This window comes from Macaca fascicularis, chromosome 9, assembly GCF_037993035.2.
Source record: "Macaca fascicularis isolate 582-1 chromosome 9, T2T-MFA8v1.1".
NCBI lineage: Eukaryota > Metazoa > Chordata > Mammalia > Primates > Cercopithecidae > Macaca > Macaca fascicularis.
Window position 1 is genome coordinate 107,620,865 of NC_088383.1, and position 20,899 is coordinate 107,641,763.

Consider the following 20,899-nt stretch of genomic DNA (forward strand, 5'->3'; position numbering starts at 1 on the left):
ATGTCAGAAGTGGGAACACTGGGAAGGTGGCTTCTGGAGTGGGGCAATTTGGAGTGGGAAGGGAGGAGCTGGGCACTGATGATTTTTAAATTATAAACAAAAATGTATTACAAGCTCATTACCAAAAAAAAAGGAAGCTACAGAAAAGTAAAAATAAGAAAAAAGATTCCCTATACTTCCTACATCTAAGGATTAACACCCCTAACAAAATCATTTCCCATTTATGTTTGTCATATATATTTTCAAAGCAATATATTATTTCATAATAGATAAGGATATTTGTTTAGGCATAATAGGTTAGGTTCTTTATCCATATTTTATCAGAAACAATTTCAAAGTGGAAAGAATTGTATAGGGAATATCATATATCCTTTACTAGGTTCTACATTTAACAGTTCACTGTACTTGTTTTTCACAAATGTATCAGTCTATCTATCCTTCTCTCCATCCATTGATCCATTTTATGTTTTGAAGCATTTCAAAATAAGTTGCAGACTTTGGTGCACTTCATCCTGAACACGTCATCAGGCATACCACTAATCAGAGTTTAATATCTATTTATGGTTCTTTTTCTTATGCAATTTTATATATAATGAGATACATGAATCTTAAGCATACCATTTGATAAATTTTGATAAATGCATACTCCTGCATAACACAAAACACTGTTTGATAGTGTTATTAAAATCTGCTATATCCTTACTGTATTTATTTTAATCTAGTCCTGTTAATTACTGAAAGAAGTGTTTTTAAATTTCCAACTATGACGGTGTATTTTTCTACTGTTGTTATTTTTTTCTTTGTATATTTTGAATCTCTGTTCTTCAATACTGTATTCTATTGCTGCTCTAAACAAATAATCACAAACAGTAGTTTAAAGCAATCCAAATTTATTCTCTTATGAACTATAAGTTAGTTCTTATTTCTAACTATAGGTTAGAAATCAAAATGGGTCTCATAGGCCTAACATCAAAGTATGTGGAAGGCTGTCTTCCTTTTGGAACTGCTCAGGAAAAATCCATATTCTTGCCTTTTCTGGCTTCTATGGGATACCTACAATTGTTGGCTCATGTTCCTCTTCCTCCATCTTTAAATCCAGCAATTGTAGGTCAAGTTCTGCTAACACTGCATTTCTCTAACCTCCTCTCTATAGTTAAACCTCACTCTGCCTCCTCTTTATGCCTTCCTCTTCCACTCTTGTGGTTATATAGGGTCCCTCTGGATATTCCAGAATAAGCTCCTTACTTTAAAGTCAGATGATTAGGAACTAATTCTATCCGCAACTTTAATTCCCCTTTGCCATATAATGTAACATATTTACAGGGTTCTAGAGATTAGAATGCAGGTATCTTTGGGGGAGGTTCGTTATTCTGCCTATCGCAGGATAATACATTTATGATTATTATGCCTTCCTGATGAATTGATCCTTGTATCACTATGAATAATCTCCTTTTCTCTGGTAATCCTCCTTTTTTGAAGCCTACTTTGCCTGACATTAATATAGACTCACCAGCTTTTTATGATAACTGCTTGCATGACATATTATTCTCATCCTTTTATTTTCAATCTGTGTCTTTATATTTAAAGTGTGTCTCTTGTAGGCAGAATATAGTTGAGTCTTCTATAGCATCCAGTCTGACAATATTTGCCTTTTAATTACACTGTTTAGAACATTTACCCTTAATATAATTATTGATATAATCATGGTTCAGTCTACCATTTTGCTATTTGATTTTTTTCCCATTCATTTTTTGTTCCTCTCTTTCTCCTTTCTTGCTTTTTTTGAGGTTAATTCAGTATTTCTCAGTATTACATTTTAATTCTAATATGGCTTTTTGGCTATACTTTTGTCATTATTTTTAAAGGTACTGTTGTAGGAATATAATTTCACCCTTGCTTATCAGTCTTCTCAGGGTAAATATTGTACCACTCATATAAAAGAACGTTGTAATACTATAATTCCATTTACTGACTCTTCCCTTTCTCATCCTTTGTGGTATTATTGCCATGTATTTTTATATCTACATATGTTATCAATCCCATAATACAATTTATATTTTTGCATGAATCATTATTTTGTAAACAAATTAGGGAAAAAGTAGTCTTTTATCTTTAGCCACAAATGTACCATTTCCAATGCTCTTCATTATTTTTTGAGATCCAAGTTTCCTTCTGGTGCTACTGTCTGTCTGAAGAATTTCCTTTAGCATTTCTTTTTTTTTTTTTTTTGAGGCAGAATCTTGCTCTGTTACCCAGGCTAGAGTGCAATGACACTATCTCGGCTAACTGCAACCTCCGCCTCTTGGGTTCAAGCGATTCTCCTGCCTCAGCCTCTCGAGTAGCTGGGATTACAGGTGCCTGCCACCATCCCGGCTGATACTTGTATTTTTTAGTAGAGACAGGGTTTCACCATGTTTGTCAGACTGGTCTTGACCTCCTGACCTCAGGTGATCCACCTGTCTCAGCCTCCCAAAGTGTTGGGATTACAGGCATGAGCCACCGTGCCTGGTCTCCTTTAGTATTTCTTGCAACACAAATCTACTGGCTTTCATTGATTAAAAAAAGTCTATTTAACTTTCATTTTTGAAGAATATTTTTGCTGGATATAGAATTCTGGCTTTACTTTTTTTTCCTTTATCACTTTAAGAATATTGTTCTGTTGCATCCTGTCCTCTGTTGTTTCTGATGTCAAATAAGCCATCATTTGTGTCTTTGTTCCCTGTATATGAAGTGTTATTTTTGTTTGAATGCTTCAAAGATTTTTAAGTTATTTTTGTTCTCAGCAGTTTGAGTACAATGTGCCCTGATATAATTTTCTTTGTATTTCTCCATCTTGAATTTGCAAATTAATATTTTCCACCAAAATTGGGAGAAGTTCAGCTTTGATTTTTAAAAAATTTCTGCCACATTTTCTTTCTCCTATTCGTCTGAACTCTGTGCATGTGTTAGGCTATTTGGTTTTGGCAATGAGGTCACTGAAACTTTGTTCATTTTTTTCCATGATTTTTTTCTTTCTGTTCTTTAAGTTGTATAGTTTCTATTGCTCAGTATGCAAGTTTACTCTTTCTTCTGTGGTTTCCAGTCTCTTGTCAAGCCCATCCAATGAGTTTCCATTTCAGATATTCTTCTTTTCACCTCAAGAATTCCATTTGGTTCTTTTTTATAGTTTCCATCGCACTGCTGATATTTCTCCAGGCTGATATTTCTCAATATGGACATTTTCCCCTGAACTCGATGAATATATAATATGAATTATAATAGCTTCTTTAAAATCCTTGTCAGCTAATTCTAATATCTGGGTCATCTCAGGGTTTCTATTTATTGCTTATCCTCCTCATCATGGTCATATTTTCCTGTTTCTTTGCATGTCTGGTAATTATTTTATTGTATATAACAAAATGTGGATGATACACTATAGAGACAGAAGAATGCTGATTTTGAATCTAGCAGGAAGTTGAATGAATGACTGATCTTCTTGTTCTTGTGAAGGCATCAGTTTATGCTTTTTCTGGACAAGTCTGCTTTGGTTATACTTGAGTCTTAGAGCAAATCCTTAGTCCTGAGACAGACTTTACACCTAAAGCATAACATTTTTAGATTTCACTGGATAAAAACAAGGTGTTTATCAAGTCCCTCTAAATTTGTGACATTCAAATTCCAACCTCTGTCTCTCATGTGACAAACGGCAGCTGAAATCTCTGTTCAACTTTTTGAGACTTCCAGCTGTTTCTTTCCACTAGGTTCCTTGGAATGTCTCATGAATATATACATTTCAGGGATCAAAGATTTGAGAGAAGTTTATATGCATATTTTGTATTTTTACATTGAAGTTTCTTCTTTTTGAGATTTCCACCCTCAATTTCCAGCCTCTGACTCCTTCTCCTTGACACTTCAAGCCAATATGAGCATGCATTTCTGTTTGAGTTCTAGTTACCTCCTGATGCATGAATTGTTAAATAACTACAGTGAAGGCTGGCATGGTGGCTCACACCTGTAATCCCAGCACTTTGGGAGGCCGAGGCAGGTGGATCACGAGGTCAGGAGATCAAGACCATCCTGGCGAACACGGTGAAATCCCGTCTGTACTACAAATACAAAAAATTAGCCTGGTGTGGTGGTGAGCTCCTGTAGTCCCAGCTACTCAGAAGGCTGAGGCAGGAAAATGGTGTGAACCTAGGAGGCGGAGCTTGCAGTGAGCCGAGATCGTGCCATTGCACTCCAGCCTGGGCAACCAAGCAAGATTAATAATAATAATAATAACAACAACAACAACAACAACAACTACAGTAAAAAGTCAAGTGAGAGTAGATCTCATGTAGTACTCTTCACTTCTTTTAAAGGTTGAATACCTTCCTTTGGTTTATGCCTTTTTTGGTCATATTCCAGCATGTTTTCTTTAATACTTTATATTTTATCATTGCTCTCTATATAAGGGTTATTACGATACAAGCTACTCCACTATACTTGTAATTATACTTTCATCTTAATAACTTTTTCTGGGTTTTCTAAATGGGTTGGTGGGCAGGATGAATTATTAAGTCATATATTTTGGTCCTCAAAATATAGTAAACCCAGTAATATGCTTCCAAATCAAAATAGTCAAACTACAGAGATCTGTTTATTCATGACTTCAGACTCAGAATTTGGGCTGTTCAAGTTCCAAGCTCAACATCCCAATACTGAATTGATTCTTCTGGCCATCTATATATAGTGACAAATGACAAATTCTATGTTAGTCTCCCCCACCCTTTTTTTTCTAACAATATCTCTTGATTTCTTTACATTATTAGGACATCTTCACCTCAGTATTTCTCATAATTGAAGAAACATGGCATTTGGCTTTAATTTTCATGAAGTCCTCCTGGCCAGAATTGCCTGGGATTCTTCCATGACTTTTCCAAGTCTTGACTGAAAACTATGGCTGGAAAGGATAAATTGTAGATTCCAGGTGCTATTTGTCCTCTAATGAATGCTGATCCTGGAGCCAAAAGAAATACAATCCCCTGCTTGCTTTTGAGGGTATTTTTGGAGTAGTTGCAAACAGTGATATTTATCTGGAGACATGGCCCATATATATGTGTGTGTGTGTGTGTGTGTGTGTGTGTGTGTGTGTGTGTATTTTTTAGGTAGTCAATAAATAAAATGTATTTATTAAAAATGTATTTTTGCATCATAAAAATAATACTGTGCTCACTTCATTCCATGTGTGTCAGGAAGAGTACTTGAATAGAAAATAAAAGCTTTCTCTTATCCCTCCCTGTCAGCAATAATAATTAAAGCCATACATTCTTGGCCAATAATTTTCTTATGCTGATATCATTATCTTTCTCCACAAATCCTATAAATTCTTCAAGATTCAGCCTTTATGCTACATTATCCAGATAGCCTTTTTGGTGAGGACACTGGACAGAATTTCAGTAAAGGGACATTATCTTGTTATCAAAGCAGTAGTAGTTAAGACAATAACCCTTGGAGTGAGACAGATACAACTTTAAGTCCAACATTTTCCACTTTCTGTGTAATCTTTGGATTTTCTACAATTTCATCTAAGTTATAGTAAAATAGAGATAAAAATAGTCCCTAACTCATTTGGTTGTTGTGAGGATCAGATATAATAAGGTATACAAAGTTTAAGAACAGTTCCTGGCACCTTGTTATTTTTATTGTTGTTGTTGTTGCCATTGTTATTTTTTCCCTAGAGTAAATGACTAATAAACTATTGTCTAAATAAGTACTTGGTAATTGAATAAGTGCCATTATGGTAGAAAAGAAAAACAAATAAATTACAAAGACAAGTCATAAGGAAAAAAGCAATTTTAAGTTATCATAAGTGCTATTAAAAAAAAGCTAAGAAAAAGAATGAAATGGGAGGCCTGTTTTGGATAGGATCATCAGGGAAGGCCTCTCTAGGAAATGACATGTAAGGTGAGACTTAAAATATGAAAAGGAGCTGGTCACACGAAGAGTATGGAGAACAGCATTTCAGGCAGAAGGACTAGCATATACAGAGACCCAGAGGCAGATACTCACATGGACCTGAAAGAATTGAAAGACCACTGGTGAGCTGGGACAGAATAAGGGCAGAGTGGCACCACATGAAATCAGAAAGTAGCAGAGGCCAAACACAAAAGGCCAGTGTGGAGAGTTTGGCTTTTGGTCCAAGTGCAAAGGAGAGACACTGTGGGTTTCCAAGCAAGGGAATGACACGATCCTCAGGCTTACTCAATCCATGACTCACAAAAACAAACTGAAGAAGAATAAGAGTTTCTGAAAACATTTGGAACTTGTTTTTTAGAGAAATTAAGAGTATAAATGTAGACTAAAATATTTCCCATTATGATTTAAGTTATTGATTGCCAGCAAACAAAAACACTTTAGGTGGGGAACTTCTCTTCAGAGGGAGAAGCAATCTTTAATAAAGATTTAATCCACTTCGTTTTCTTTCACATCTGTAATGAATCCACAGGGGACAGTGTGACCCACTTCAAACAGAGGATAGACAAAAGGAGAACACATGCTAGGCAGGAAGGGTTAGAGTAACTGAGAAAGAGGCCAAGGCCTATGTGGGCCCAGAGTAAAAGCACAGTCTGAGTTGAGAGCACCACATTAGACAAGAGATGATTTGGAGGATACTGTGAAATAGATTTCTCAGAGAAAAGAAGAACAGGATTCCAGTATACAATTAGTGAGACATTGACTGTTAAGGGTTGGACCTTCTGGTACAAATGCCCTAAGGGAACTTATAGAATATTTAAATTTATTTATCAGATAATTGTATTTTTCATTATCCTGCGGTAACAGGTCTTTTCCATTGTAAGATTCTTTCTGCAGTGTTGGAGTTCATTCCCTTTCTTGAAGCTGCTTCATCTTGATATTCTTTTTTTTTTTTTTTTTTTTAAAAAAAAGCTGCTTCATTTTAGAGACTCACTTGGCAATAATTAAGACCACTGACATTAATAACAAAGTGTTTCTATTTCCCCATTATATATTGAGCAATTAAAATTATTTCCTGTCTTATACAAGGAAATTTATTCCCAAAGGAAAAGCCTATGGGAAAACAGTGGCATGCCCAGATCCCCATTACGTATTCACTGATAACAGATTATTTTAAAACGGTACATAATAGCTGAAATCTCCAAAATGCGTCAGTTGTTTTCTCAAATTTTTCTGAAAACAACCAAACAAAATTATAGTACTACGAGACAACATGTGCCATAAAAACAACTTTGGAGTTACTTTTAAATTTTTTCCTGGAGGATGAAGGATAGCTTATTGAATGTCAGTTATGAACTTGGTGACAACTAATTATCTTTCATTTCACAGCAGCTGATAATAAGTAAGAGCAAAAATGGTGAATACCTACTGTTGCCAGGTAACTGCATCTACTGTACTTCCTGCCACCTTCATGAATCTGTAAGGAATAGAAAGAAAAAAGATATTACAACGTAGATCAAACCACATCCCCCAAATCAAAAGGAAATGAACTGAGACAGATTAGACCAATCCCTAAGCAGGTATGCTTTCTGGGAGGATCCTCCACAGCCACAGTCATGGCCTAGACACAGCTATCGGAGGTCGAACTATACAGAAAGTGAAAGTAACCATACTTCCAGCTCCCCACACATCCCTCACCATCTGGAAATCAAAATCCCAATAAGGCATTCTATCTACATCTGTCTTCCCAAGCCCATGCCTGATGGCTCCCACATCAATTTCCTCATAACCAAAACTTGTCTATCCCATTTCCTATTCTCTAAGGACTCCAATCTCTGATAGGAAACCAACAGTAATATTTCCCAAGGATAACAGCACAAAAGATGCCTTTGAAAAACTTCAGGCTTTCCTAGAACGAGCATGAGAAAACCCAATTATTTATACAAGTAAAAAGCACCATCAAATATGCCCCAATGAGGGGCTGCCACACCTGTCTAAGTGTAGAAAGTTGAGCACCACAAAGAGAAATCTATCTACTTTTGGAGCAGCTAAGTAGTGAACTGAGTATTATCTGATAATCATGCTCAGCTCAAAAGGTAAACCAGACTTGGTTCAGTGCAGTTAAGCACACATCAAAGCCTTGCTAGCAGTTCCTCACCTTCTGTGTTTCTGGAGGTTCCAGGAAAATCAATAGAACATGAAGATGCATCTGGGGGCCCAAAGATGACACAGGGTCTCTCATAAATTGCATGTCTGTGAATAACTCAATTATCTACCTACCTCCTTCTCCCTATCCACATGTTCTCAGGCCATGTGCTATCATGGTTATAACCAGGAGTTGAGGGAGTCAACTTGTAGTTACCAAAAGGAATATCTCAGCTCTTTAAGATATTTCTTTTATTTGGAGACCCTGGTGGGGAACTTTTCTTCAGAGGGAGAAGCAATCTTTAATAGTACTTCTTAACTGAAGAATTCTTCCTCCAGGGAGAAAGATGGTGTTTTGTCTAGAAGGCCCTGTCTCTACTTTACCCCAGCATAATATTGCAAGGCAGATGCATGTTGCTCATGCTCTGTGGGTTGCTGTGTGTAGCCTAAACAGAGGCTCTGATTTGCTGTGAGAGCAGAAGAGAATTGAGACTCTCTAGAGGAGTACATAACAGAAACATAGGGCTGGATGCCACGACTGTTGGTTAGCATTAAAGTGAAGTTTATAAAAGGAGAGGAAAAGAAGAAGGGGAAGGACACAATGAGTGTGAAAAGGGGGGAAGAAAAAGAGAAGGAAGAGGAGGAGGAGAAGGAGGACAAGCATGGAGGATGAGGAGGAGGCCACAGAAGCCATGGCTTAGCCTTTGTCTGAATGGTTTTGCCTTTCTTTCTCCAGTACCATTCAGCAGTCCTCAAGCAAGAAAGTAGAAAATGGCACATGGGAATGATCAAGGAATAGAACTGGTTTGATGAGTAGGGCCAAAATGTCAATGTGGGCTGGAGGTAATGTAACATTTACTGAGTACCTACTGAGTGCCAGCCATTCACATGTTATTTCTTATAATTCTTAAAAATGCCTGCTTGGTAAGGTGGATATTGTCAATTCCATTATAGAGATTACCAGCTTCCCTACTGGCTACAGAAGTACATCTCCTAACACTCCAAATAGCCAATTTTTGATGGAGTCATGCCAACCCTCCTAGCAGCAGTCATTGGGAAGCATGGCACAGATATCCTCTGCTTTTGAAGCCAACGGATTTCTCTTTCTCTTTACCTCATCTCCTTTCCCCAGCCTAGGACAATCTCTTTTGAGTTTGGGAGAGTAGCTCTACTCTCTTCACTATTTCTGGACCTATGCCTCTAAAATTCCTCTTCTGGAATTCAAAAGCCAGAAAGATTTGTGCAGTATTTGCCTTTCCTCCTGTCATGTGCTACCCTGTCAACAGGCACACGACCAGCTCTTGAATGGATAGAAGGAAAATGGAAAAATACAAGGAGAAAGAAAACAGATTAATATTCAAAATATTATCCCTGCCATCTATGCTGCTCTAAGCAGGGAAGATCTGATAATAATCTTAGAAGTAGGATGGCCCAAGAATGAAGAGGAAGAGATGAAATTTTGTACCTCCTTCTCAGATATTCAAAAAATTAAAAAACCTAGATAATCTTAGACACAAGTGTCATTTCAAAGAAAGAAATGTAAAAACAAGAGTTTACGTGGAATTTACTCCTCCAAAATAATTTCTAAAATCTCTGAAATAGAAATATTTTATATAGGGATGGGGCCAAGATAGCCAACTAAAAGCAGAGGTGATCAGAGGCTCCCATCAAAAGAACCAAAAAAACAAAAAAACAACAAAAGAAAACGATAACAGCGAGCCAATCCTGCACCAGCAACCAAGGTATTCAGGTTCTGTCATCAGAACTGACTAGGCAGTTGGCGTGACCCACAGAGAGGAAGGAAGAGCAGTGTGGTGCTGTAGCCCACTTGAGAGCCACACAGGACAGGGGAGCCCCCATCCTGAGCCAGGAAAGGCAGTCAGTGAGTGTGCTACCCAGCCTGGGAAAACGTGCTTTTTTCATGGAACTGTGTAACCCATGGATTGGAAGATCCCACTTATGAGTCCACACTACTGGGGCAAGGGTCCCAACCATGGAGCTGCATAGATTCTCAACAGCCACTAAGCTAGTATCTGCTTAAGCCTGCTGAGCTCCCAGGAGGAGGGGTGACCAGCACCACAACTGTGGCTCCCTGCTGTCTAAGCTGTTTGAGCTCCTTAGGGGAGGGGTGACAGCCAATTCTGGGACCCATAGCTGCCTAACACACTAAGCTCCCCGGGTTGGGGAAGGGCAGCAGCCATCTCTATAGCTCCAGGCTGTGCTTTTCCCCTGCTGGAGCCAGGGATGATGGACGGCTTAGTCTCAAGAGGTATCCACCGTAGCCCAACACAGGGGCTGTGGCAGACTGCTGACGGAGTGCCTCTTCAGGCCTGACCTTGACTCATCCCTCCTCACTGTGTGGGGCCTCTCTGCAGGAACTCCAACAACTTTAGCCAGGGAGTCAGGGACAGAACTCTGATCTCCCTGGGCCTGAGTCCCTAGCAAGAGGGGTGGCCACAGTCTCTGCAGACCAGCAGACTTAGTCTTTCCTCCTGCTAGTTTGGGGAATCCAGGCAGCCCAGACAAGTGGGTTTCACCCAAGTGAAGCACATCCCCTCAGTCAAAGTGCTTCATTAAACAGGTTGTGCTCTCCCTGCCACCCACTGGGGTGAGACCCTCCAACAGGGTTGTCAGACACCCTATAGAGGGTGTTTCTATTGGCATCAGGTCAGTGCCCCTTGAGGTCAGAGATCCCAGAGGAAGAAGCAGGCACCCATCTTTGCTGTTCTCCAGCTTCCTCAAGTGACATCTCCAGGCATGGGAGCGAACCAGATGAATAGGGCCTGAACTGAACCCCCAGTGAACTGCAGTGGCCCTACAGAAGAGGGACCTGACCACTGCAAGAAAAACAAACAGAAAGCAAAAACAATAGCATCAACAACAACAAAAATGTATACCTGATGTAAATGACGAGTTGATGGGTGCTGACAAGTTGATGGGTGCAGCACGCCAACATGGCACAGGTATACATATATAATAAACCTGCACATTATCCACATGTACCCTAGAACTTAAAGTATAATAATAATAATAAAAACTCATATATTAGTTGACAAAGAATTTCAATTTTTTAAAAGTAACAAATAATAATTAAAGATTTTGTGAAATATTTAGGTAAAAAAAAAAAAAAAGTCCCTACAAAAACCCCATCAAAGATCGATAGTAGACAAACTCATGAAGATGAGAAAGAACCAGCGGAAAAAAAAAAAAAAAAAACCCACTGAAAACCGAAAAGGCCAGAGCGCCTCTTCTCCTCTAAATGGGCACAGAACTGGACAGAGGATGAGATGGATGAATTGACAGAAGTAGGCTTCAGAAGGTGGATAATAACAAACTCTGCTGAGCTCAAGGAGCATGTTCTAATCCAGTGCAAAGAAGCTAAGAATCTTAATTAAAGGGTACAGGAGCTGCTAACTACAATAAGCAGTTTAGAGAGGAACATAAATAACTTGAAGGAGCTGAAAAACACAGCATGAGAACGTTGTGAAGCATACACAAGCATCAATAGCCACATCAACCAAGTAGAAGAAAGGATATCAGAGTTTGAAGACCATCTTGCTGAAAAAAGCATGCAGACAAGATTGGAGAAAAAAGAATGAAAAGGAATGAACAAAACCTCTGGGAAATATGGGACTATGTAAAAAGTCCAAACATATAACTGATTGAAGTACCTGAAAGAGATGGGGAAAATGAAACCAAGTTGGAAAACACACTTCAGGATATCATCCAGGAAAACTTCCCCAACCTAGCAAGACATGCCAACATTCGAATTCAGAAAATACAGAGAACTCCACTAAGATAATCTACGAGAAGATCAACCCCAAGACACATAATCATCAGATTCCCCAAGGTCAAAATGAAGGAAAAAATGTTAAGGGCAGCCAGAGAGAAAGGCCAGGTCACCTACAAAGGGACTACAATCAGACTAAGAGTGGACCTCTCAGCAAAAACCCTACAAGCCAGAAAAGAGTGGGGGTCAATATTCAACATTCCTAAAGAAAATAGTTTTAAACCCAGAATTTCAAATCCAGGCAAACTAAGCTTCATAAATGAAGGAGAAATAAAATCATTTCCAGACAAGCAAATGCTGAGAGATTTTGTCATCACCAGCCTGCCTTCCAAGAGCTCCTAAATGAAGCACTAAATATGTAAAGGAAAAAACCAGTACCAGTCACTGCAAAAACAAACCAATATATAAAGACCAATGACACTATGAAGAAACTGCATCAACAAGGGTGCAAAATAACCAGATAGCATCGTGATGGCAGGATGCAATTTACACATAACAATATTAACCTTAAATGTAAATGGGCTAAATGCCCTGATAAAAGACACAGACTGGTAAACTGGATAAAGAGTCAAGACCCATCAGTGTGCTGTATTCAGGAGGCTCATTTCATGTGCAAAGACACACACAGGCTCAAAATAAAGGGATGGAGGAATATTTACCAAGCAAATGGATAGCAAAAAAAAAGCAGGGGTTGCAATTCTAGTCTCTGACAAAACAGACTTTAAACCAACAGAGATCAAAAAAGACAGAAGGGCAGTACATAATGGTAAAGGAATCAATTCAATAAGAAGAGCTAACTATCCTAAATATAAATGCACCCAACACAGGAGGACCCAGATTCATAATACAAATTCTTAGAGACCTATAAAGAGACTTAGACTCCCACACAATAATAGTGGGAGACTTTAACACCCCACTGTCAATATTAGACAGATGAACGAGACAGAAAATTAACAAGGATATTCAGGACTTAAACTCAGCTCTGGATCAAGTGGACCTAATAGACATCTACAGAACTCTCCACCCCAAGTCAACCACATGGCACTTATTCTAAAATCAACCACACAATTGGAAGTAAAACACTCCTCAGCAAATGCAAAAGAATGGAAATCATAACAGTCTCTCAGACCACAGTGCAATCAAATTAGAACTCAGGATTAACAAACTCACTCAGAAATCACAGAACCACATGGAATTTGAACAACCTGCTCCGGAATGACTCCTGAGTTGTAGAGGACTATGTGCTCGCAAAGGAGACGTTCCCGATAAGTCCTGCTCTTGCAAACAAAGCAGGGCATTCCTTCCCTGCAAACAGGGAGGACAAAGGAGCCAGCTGCAAACAGCAGGCCCTGGGGGCTGATTTATGTGTAAACATCTCGAAACTCCAGAAAATCAGGGAACGGTCAGAAAAACAATAATGTGTCTTGTGACTTGGCAACATTCCACAAATGACTGTATAAAATAAAGCAGAGTGTGTCGTTCGGGGCGGCCGCCATGTTTGTCTCGTCCTGTGTTGTCTTGTGTGTTCATTCCTTTGTTTAGGAAACACGCGGACCCCAACATCTGGCACAGCGAGCAGGGTCCGTGGCTCCACGAGAGCAAGGAACTGGAGGCGGAACACCCCAGGCAGGTAAATAAAGAAAGGGGGACCCACGGGAAAATTATGGGGAATTCCACCTCTCTGGCCTCTGAATATTTGCAGTTACTCCAGGGACTGATGTCTATAGGAGTAGAAGTAAAAGAAAAGACTTTGAAGCGATTGTTTGCCCCTGTTGAACAACATTGTTATTGGTTTCAATATCAAACCAAAGTGCAGTTAAATTGAAAGGAATAGTTACAAGTGGTTAAAGTCCTGGGTCAAGCTCATCAGTGAGGGCAAACGATGCCTCTGACTTTGTGGACTTTGTGTAGTTCCATTACTCAGGCATTAGAGTTACTTGAAACTGACTCAGAGCATGGCGATACTGCCACAGGAGGTAAGGCATCTGAAGCTTTAGAGAGGAATGATCCTAGAGAGAAACATATTTACGCCCTGGTTGCTGAGGACAAGGAATTGGAAGAAGAGCTAACGCCTCCTTCATCTGAAGGAAATTCTGATTTGCAGTGTAATTTAGAGATGTTACAACAGTTGTTAAAATTGCAAGGTGCTGCTGCTCCTGTTTCTCCTATTTCTCTGCCACGAGCCTTCCCTGTTACCTTCCCTTCTGCTCCTTTGGAAAAAGATTTCCCTTTGCCTCTACCTCCAACCTCTTTGCCTATGTCAGGTCAGGTTTTCTCTGTGCCTTTTCCTCCTGTAGGAGAAAAGAAGGAATCGAAGGAAAAGGATGATTTCGAGGAATTAAATCTATTCCCAATAACACGGGCTGCTTTCGGCCCCAATGCTCAGTTCCCAAACGGTGGCCAGAATGTGACTTTTACAGCCCTACAATTTAAATTTTTGAAAGAAATGAAAGCTGCAACAAAAATTATTAAGAACTTTAAAGGCCAGTGGAGCTAATTTAGATGAGTATATTCGGGCTTGTGCAGGCGTTGGAGGAGCTATTTACAATGCTCAATTGTTCGCTGGAGCACTTTCTAAGGCCTTACAGAGTAATTCTAAACAAGGTGTATGTTTTCAATGCAGGAAACCCGGTCATTTTAAGAAAGAATGCCCAAAAAAAGTGGGCTTCCCGACTACTAAAGAGACAAAGTTACCTTCTGGGGAGTGCAAATGATGTGGAAAAAGTCGACATTGGACAAATGAATGTCGTTCAAAAACTGATAAGAGTGGAAATTTATTGTCACCCCCCCGGGAAACGGGAACCGGGGCCCGCAGGCTTGGGGCCCCAACAATTACAATGCAGGCCTACCACAATACCTTATTATGGTACAAGTCTCACAATTCAAGTGCCTAGAAGCAGGGGAACGTATTGCACAATTGCTTTTATTGCCTTTTTTTCCTTTCCTATCTAGAGATGTGTCTCGTTAAGGAGGTTTTGGTAGTACTGGGAAAACTGTTTTCTGGGAAACTTTAGTTTCTGATCAAAAACCTTTATGTTCATTGCAAATTAATGGGATACTTTTTGAGGGATTAGTCGACACAGGAGCGGATGTATCTGTTATATGCTTGGCTCAATGGCCTGATCATTGGAAAAAGAAACAAGTATCGGTTACTCTATCCGGCCTAGGTACTGCTTCTATAGTCTACCAAAGTGTCGAGCCCCTGAGCTGTGTAGGATCTGAAGGACAAGAAAAAGTGTTCTTTTATATTGTTTCCATTAATATTAACCTTTGGGGCTGTGATCTTTTACAACAATTTGGTGCCTTTTTAAGCATTCCTCATATTTCTTCAACTGCCAAAACTATGATGTTCAAAATGGGCTACAATCCTTTAAACTCTTAGCCACTGTCCACAAGCCTCAAACTTTACAATTGAAGTGGAGAACTATAACTCCTGTTGGGGTGGAACAGTGGCCATTATCTAAAGAAAAACTTAAGGCTTTAAAGAATTAAGTTAAGGAACAATTGGCCGAGGGACATATTGAATCAAGTACTTCTGCATGGAATTCCCCTGTGTTTGTCATTAAATTAAAAAAAAAAAAAAGGAAAATGGCACTTATTAACTGATCTTAGAGCTGTAAATGCTTGTATTCAACCTATGGGGACTTTACAACCTGGGCTTCCTAATCCAGCTCTTATCCCACAAAATTGGAAATTAATGGTTATAGATCTTAAAGATTGTTTTTTTACTATCCCGTTACAACCCCAAGATTGTGAAAAATTTGCCTTTACTGTTCCCGAATATAATAATGGACAGCCTACTCAAAGATATCAATGGAAAGTTCTTCCTCAAGGTATGCTTAATAGTCCTACCTTATGTCAAGAGTTTGTTCATAGAGCCTTAAATCCTGTTAGATGTCAATTCCCTACTGTGTTAATATACCATTATATGGATGATATTCTATTAGCAACTCCTGATGAAGTCCTACAAGGTCAAGTTTTTCAGGTCTTACAACAACAATTAACTCAATATAATTTACATATTTCTTCTGAGAAAATACAGACTCAATTTCCCATTCAATATTTGGGATACCTTTTAGCAGAAAAGCATATTCGGTCACAAAAAGTTCAAATTCGAAGAGATCAACTTTAACCCTTAATGATTTTCAAAAACTGTTAGGAGACATAAATTGGCTTTGCCCCATCTTAGGCATCCCTACTTACAAATTGGAATATCTATTTGCTACCTTGGAAGGAGATTCAGATTTAAATAGTTCTTGTCAATTATCCCCTGTAGCAGAAAAAAAAAAAAAATTGTCATTTGTAGAAAATAGAATTAGTGAAGCTCACCTTGATTATATTGCACCCAATCTTCCACTTTCGTTGTGTCTTTTCATACTCCCTATTCGCAACAGCCGTTTTACACCAAGATAATAATATTCTGGAGTGGCTGTTTTTGGCTAATAAAGCCATTAAAAAAATTCACCCATATATTGATAAATTGGCTGAATTAATTATTAAAGGATGACATCGAGCTCATCAGTTGCTTGGTGCTGACCCTATAAAAATTATTACCTGATTATCTAATCAATACATTGAATCTCTATTGGAAACTCATGAGGGTTGGCAAGTGGCTTGCACTGAGTATTCTGGTTCTTTTTCTCAGCATTATCCTAGTAATAAATTATTTGCTTTTCTGAAACAATATTCTTTATTGCCATATAATCCTATCTCTTACACTCCGGTTAAAGGTCCTACCTTTTTTACTGATGCTTCCAGCAATGGAAAAGCTGGATACTAGACATCAGATAATTCAAAATTTCTCACTACCCATTTGAATCAGTATAACAAGAAGAACTTTTTGCCATTCTTATGGTTCTACAAGATTGGCCTCAAACCCCTTGTAATATAGTTAGTGATTCCCAATACGCTGTATACGTAACTAAACATATATCTCAAACTTCTTTACCATTATTTCCTCAAATTCCTTTACAAAAATTATTTTCTTTATTATTTATAGCTCTTACTTCTTGCACTGCCCCCCTTTTCATCACTCACATTCGCTCCCATTCGTCTTTGCCAGGACCTTTAACTTTTGGGAATAACCAGATTGATTCCTTACTTATTGGAAGTGTCCAACGGGCTCAGGATGAGCACCAACTACATCATACTAATAGTTTAGGATTACAATGGCGATTTTCTATAACATGCCGTCAAGCCTGAGCTATTGTCAAAGCCTGCCCATCTTGTGCTCCTATTATTGCACCTTTTTAAAGTCCAGGTATTAATCCTCGAGGCACTCAACAAAATCACATTTGGCAAATAGATGTAACTTATGTTCCTTCTTTTGGTCGTTTAAAATATGTTCATCATACAATTGATATCTGGTCACATTTCCAATGGGCTACACCATTGCCTTCTGAAAAGGCTGACTCTGTTATTACTCATTTACTTACTTGCTTTGCGGTTATGGGAGTTCCTGCTGAACTAAAAACTGATAATGCCCCAGCTTATTGCTCTCGCAAATTGGCTGCCTTCCTTTATTTATACCATATTCGTCATTCCACTGGTATTCCATTTAACAGTCAAGGTCAAGCAATTATTGAAAGAGCCAATGCTACCTTAAAATGACAACTTTTAAAACAAAAAGGGGGAGATGGGCGAGATTCCCCAAAACATCAAATTCTGAAAGCCCTTTTTACTTTAAATTTTCTCAACCATTGGCGCCAATTACAGCAGTCTGCAGTGGTGAAACATTTTCAACAGTCTTTAGAAAAGCCGCAAAACAGTAATCTGTGGGTGTATTATCCTTCATTACAAGGGCAATATTTAAAAGGAAAAGTTTACAACGGGGCCGAGGCTATGCTCTTGTCCGTACAGGTGCCGGAGACGAGTGGTTTCCATCTCGACGGTTGAAACAGTGCCATGGCGAAGAGGAGCTGATCCGAAGAGTTCCTCAAGGAATTTCAGGAGCTGAATCTGAGCGCTCAGAGAACACTCACCTTCGGGACTCGACGTGCAGAGCCCCCGACATGGGGTCAACTGAAAAAGCTTACTCAGAAAGCTGAAGGGGTTGTTCAACAAGCTGGGAAGCCCAAAACCCCACTGACTTTATTCCTGGCTATGCTGTCCGTAGTAAATTGTCAGGTAACGGCTGGAGAATTTACATACCGGGCTTATATTCCTTTTCCACCCTTATATCAAGGTGTGGCCTGGGGAGACAGAAAAGTCCCAGTACTTACTAATGATACTGCTTGGATGCCATCGCCTTTTTTAAACCAGGATCCTGAATTAGACACTGGCACAGTAAATAGTTCATATCAATTTGGGGTTGAAGGGTTACCTATATGTCTTGGGAGTAGTCCACATTGTCTGCATCTTTCTCATGAGGCTTGGGCTCTTCACTATAACCATAGTCATATCTCTGCCTTTACTATGCTTATTGTGGCTCAAAGTTTTAAGTATAATCATACTGCAGTACCTAATGAAACTCTGCCAAGTACATTATCTTTATGCCCTATCCCTGATGTGTCCGGAGGTGTTTCCCAACTAGAGTGGACTAGATGTAGAAGTAGTGGGCCACAATTGTTGTTAGAAGTAAAAGAGAAGAGTCGTAAATATCTTGTTACAGATTGGAGTGTACATGGAGATTTTCAAACTAAATTCAGCCATGTCAACCTGCATTGGCATAAAGGTAATCACAGCATCGCTGCAGATGGCAATGAAACTATTATTTGGAATGATGTGGTTTATCACCCCCTATGCTGCATTTGGCTAATACCTCACAAATACAAAGTCATATTTGGAAGTTGCTAGCTGCTGGTAAACCAATGTTCACTTTCACGGGAAACATGTCCTTAAATCTTACTACTAATATTGCTAACCCTTTCCATATATCTTTGCATCGAAATAGTTCTAGATATGTTATTGCATGTGTAAGAAAACCTTATTTGTTGTTAACAGGAATTTTTAAATGGGATAATTATACATGGGTAGTTAACCGTATGGACAATTGTACATTCTTAAGTTGTATAAATACTACTTGGTGGAATAATAATTGGAATGAGTCTCATTCCGATTTATATATACTAAGAGCCAGAAAAGAAACCTGGCCACCTGTGAACTTAACACATGCCTGGAATGAATCTGCTGGGGTTACTCAAATTTACAAAGTAATGCAAGATCTTGTCAACTGCAGCCAGAGAGTGGTTGGGGTCGTCGTAGCAGCGGTGGTGGGACTTGTAGCAATTGCTTCCACTGCCGCTGTTGCTGGACTAGCTCTACCCCAGAGTATACAAAATGCAGAATTCGTACAACAATGGCATGAACAATTTCATTTGTTGTGGCAACAACAACGAGACATAGATGCTCATCTGACCAAACAAGTGGATAACTTGGAACAATTGGTTTCTTGGATAGGAGATCAGCTAACAGTGTTGAATACTCGAGCTTTGTTAAAATGTGATTGGAATACTACCCAATTTTGTATTACTCCTGTTCCTTTTAACAGCACTGTACATAATTGGACTGAGATAAAGAGACTTTTAATTGGTCATAATAATCTTTCCCTAGAAATACAAGAATTAACACAAAACATTTCTGAAACATTTCACAATCAGTTACCATTGCTTACGGGTGCAGATTTGATGACTGGTATTGCACAAAGTTTGATGTCTTTGAACCCTATGAGCCCTGTAAAAACTTTGCTGACTTCTGTTTCTAGTAATGTATTGATTGTTGTTCTTGCATTTGTCATTTTCACAGTCTGCTGGAGACGGTGCCAAAGGGCAAACACCGAATCCCAGTGAGCCCAACATGTAATGATGGTTTTGAAAGAAATTCAAACTTGTAAATAAAGAAAAGGGGAGATGTAGAGGACTACGTGCTCACAAACGAGACGTTCCCGATAAGTCCTACTCTTGCAAACGAAGCAGGGCGTTCCTTCCCTGCAAACAGGGAGGACAAAGGAGCCAGCTGCAAACAGCAGGCCCTGGGGGCTGATTTATGTGTAAACATCTTGAAAATCCAGAAAGTCAGGGAACGGTCAGAAAAACAACAATGTGTCTTGTGACTTGGCAACATTCCACAAACGACTGTATAAAATAAAGCAAAGTGTGTCATTCGGGGTGGCCGCCATGTTTGTCTCGTCCTGTGTTGTCTTGTGTGTTCATTCCTTTGTTTAGGAAACACGTGGATGCCAACACTGAGTAAATAATGAAATTAAGGAATAAATAAAGAAGTTCTTTGAAACCAGTGAGAACAAAGAGACGAGACAATCTACCACAATCTCTGGGACACAGCTAAAGCAGAGGGACATTTATAGCACTAAATGCCAACATCAGAAAGCTGGAAAGATGTCAAAATCAACACCCTAACGTCACAGTTAAAAGAGCTAGAGAAGCAAGAGCAAACAAATCCAAAAGCTAGCAGAAGACAAGAAATAACTAAGATCAGAGCAGATAGACACATGAAAAACACTTAAAAAAAATCAATGAATCCAAGAGCTGGTTTTTAGAAAAAAATTAACAAAATAGATAGATTACTTAGACTAATAAAGAAGAAAAGAGAGAAGAATCAAATAGACACAATAAAAAATGATAAAGGGGATATCATCACTGACCCCACAGAAATGCAAACTACCAACAGAAAATGCTATAGCCACCTCTACACAAACAAACTTGAAAATCTAGAAGAAGATAAATTCCTGGACACATATACCCTCCCAAGACTAAACCAGGAAGAAGGTGAATCCCTGAATAGACCAATAGCAAGTACTGAAATTTAGGCCGTAATTAATAGCCTCCCAACCAAAAAAGGCCTAGGACCAGACAGATTCACAGCTGAATTCTACCAGAGGTACAAAGAAGAGCTGGTACCAGTCCTTCTGAAACTATTCTAAACAGATGAAAAGGAGGGATTTCTCCCTAGCTCATTTTATGAGGCCAGCATCATCCTGACACCAGAACCTGACAGAGACACAACAAAAAAAGAAACCTTCAGGCCAAGATCGATGCAAATATCCTCAATAAAATGCTGGCAAACTAAATCCAG

The 20,899-nt window shown here is 38.9% G+C and overlaps 1 protein-coding gene across 2 annotated transcripts in view; it reads right to left on the bottom strand.

Moving 5' to 3' along the window:
* The window catches only part of HPSE2 (heparanase 2 (inactive)), a 792,642-nt gene that overhangs the window by 226,180 nt on the left and 545,563 nt on the right, over nucleotides 1–20,899 (bottom strand). For both annotated transcript variants that reach the window (XM_045361347.3, XM_005566158.5), the window contains one exon: nucleotides 7,364–7,411. In XM_045361347.3, the coding sequence (XP_045217282.1) occupies nucleotides 7,364–7,411 (48 nt within the window). The remainder of the gene's footprint in view (nucleotides 1–7,363; nucleotides 7,412–20,899) is intronic.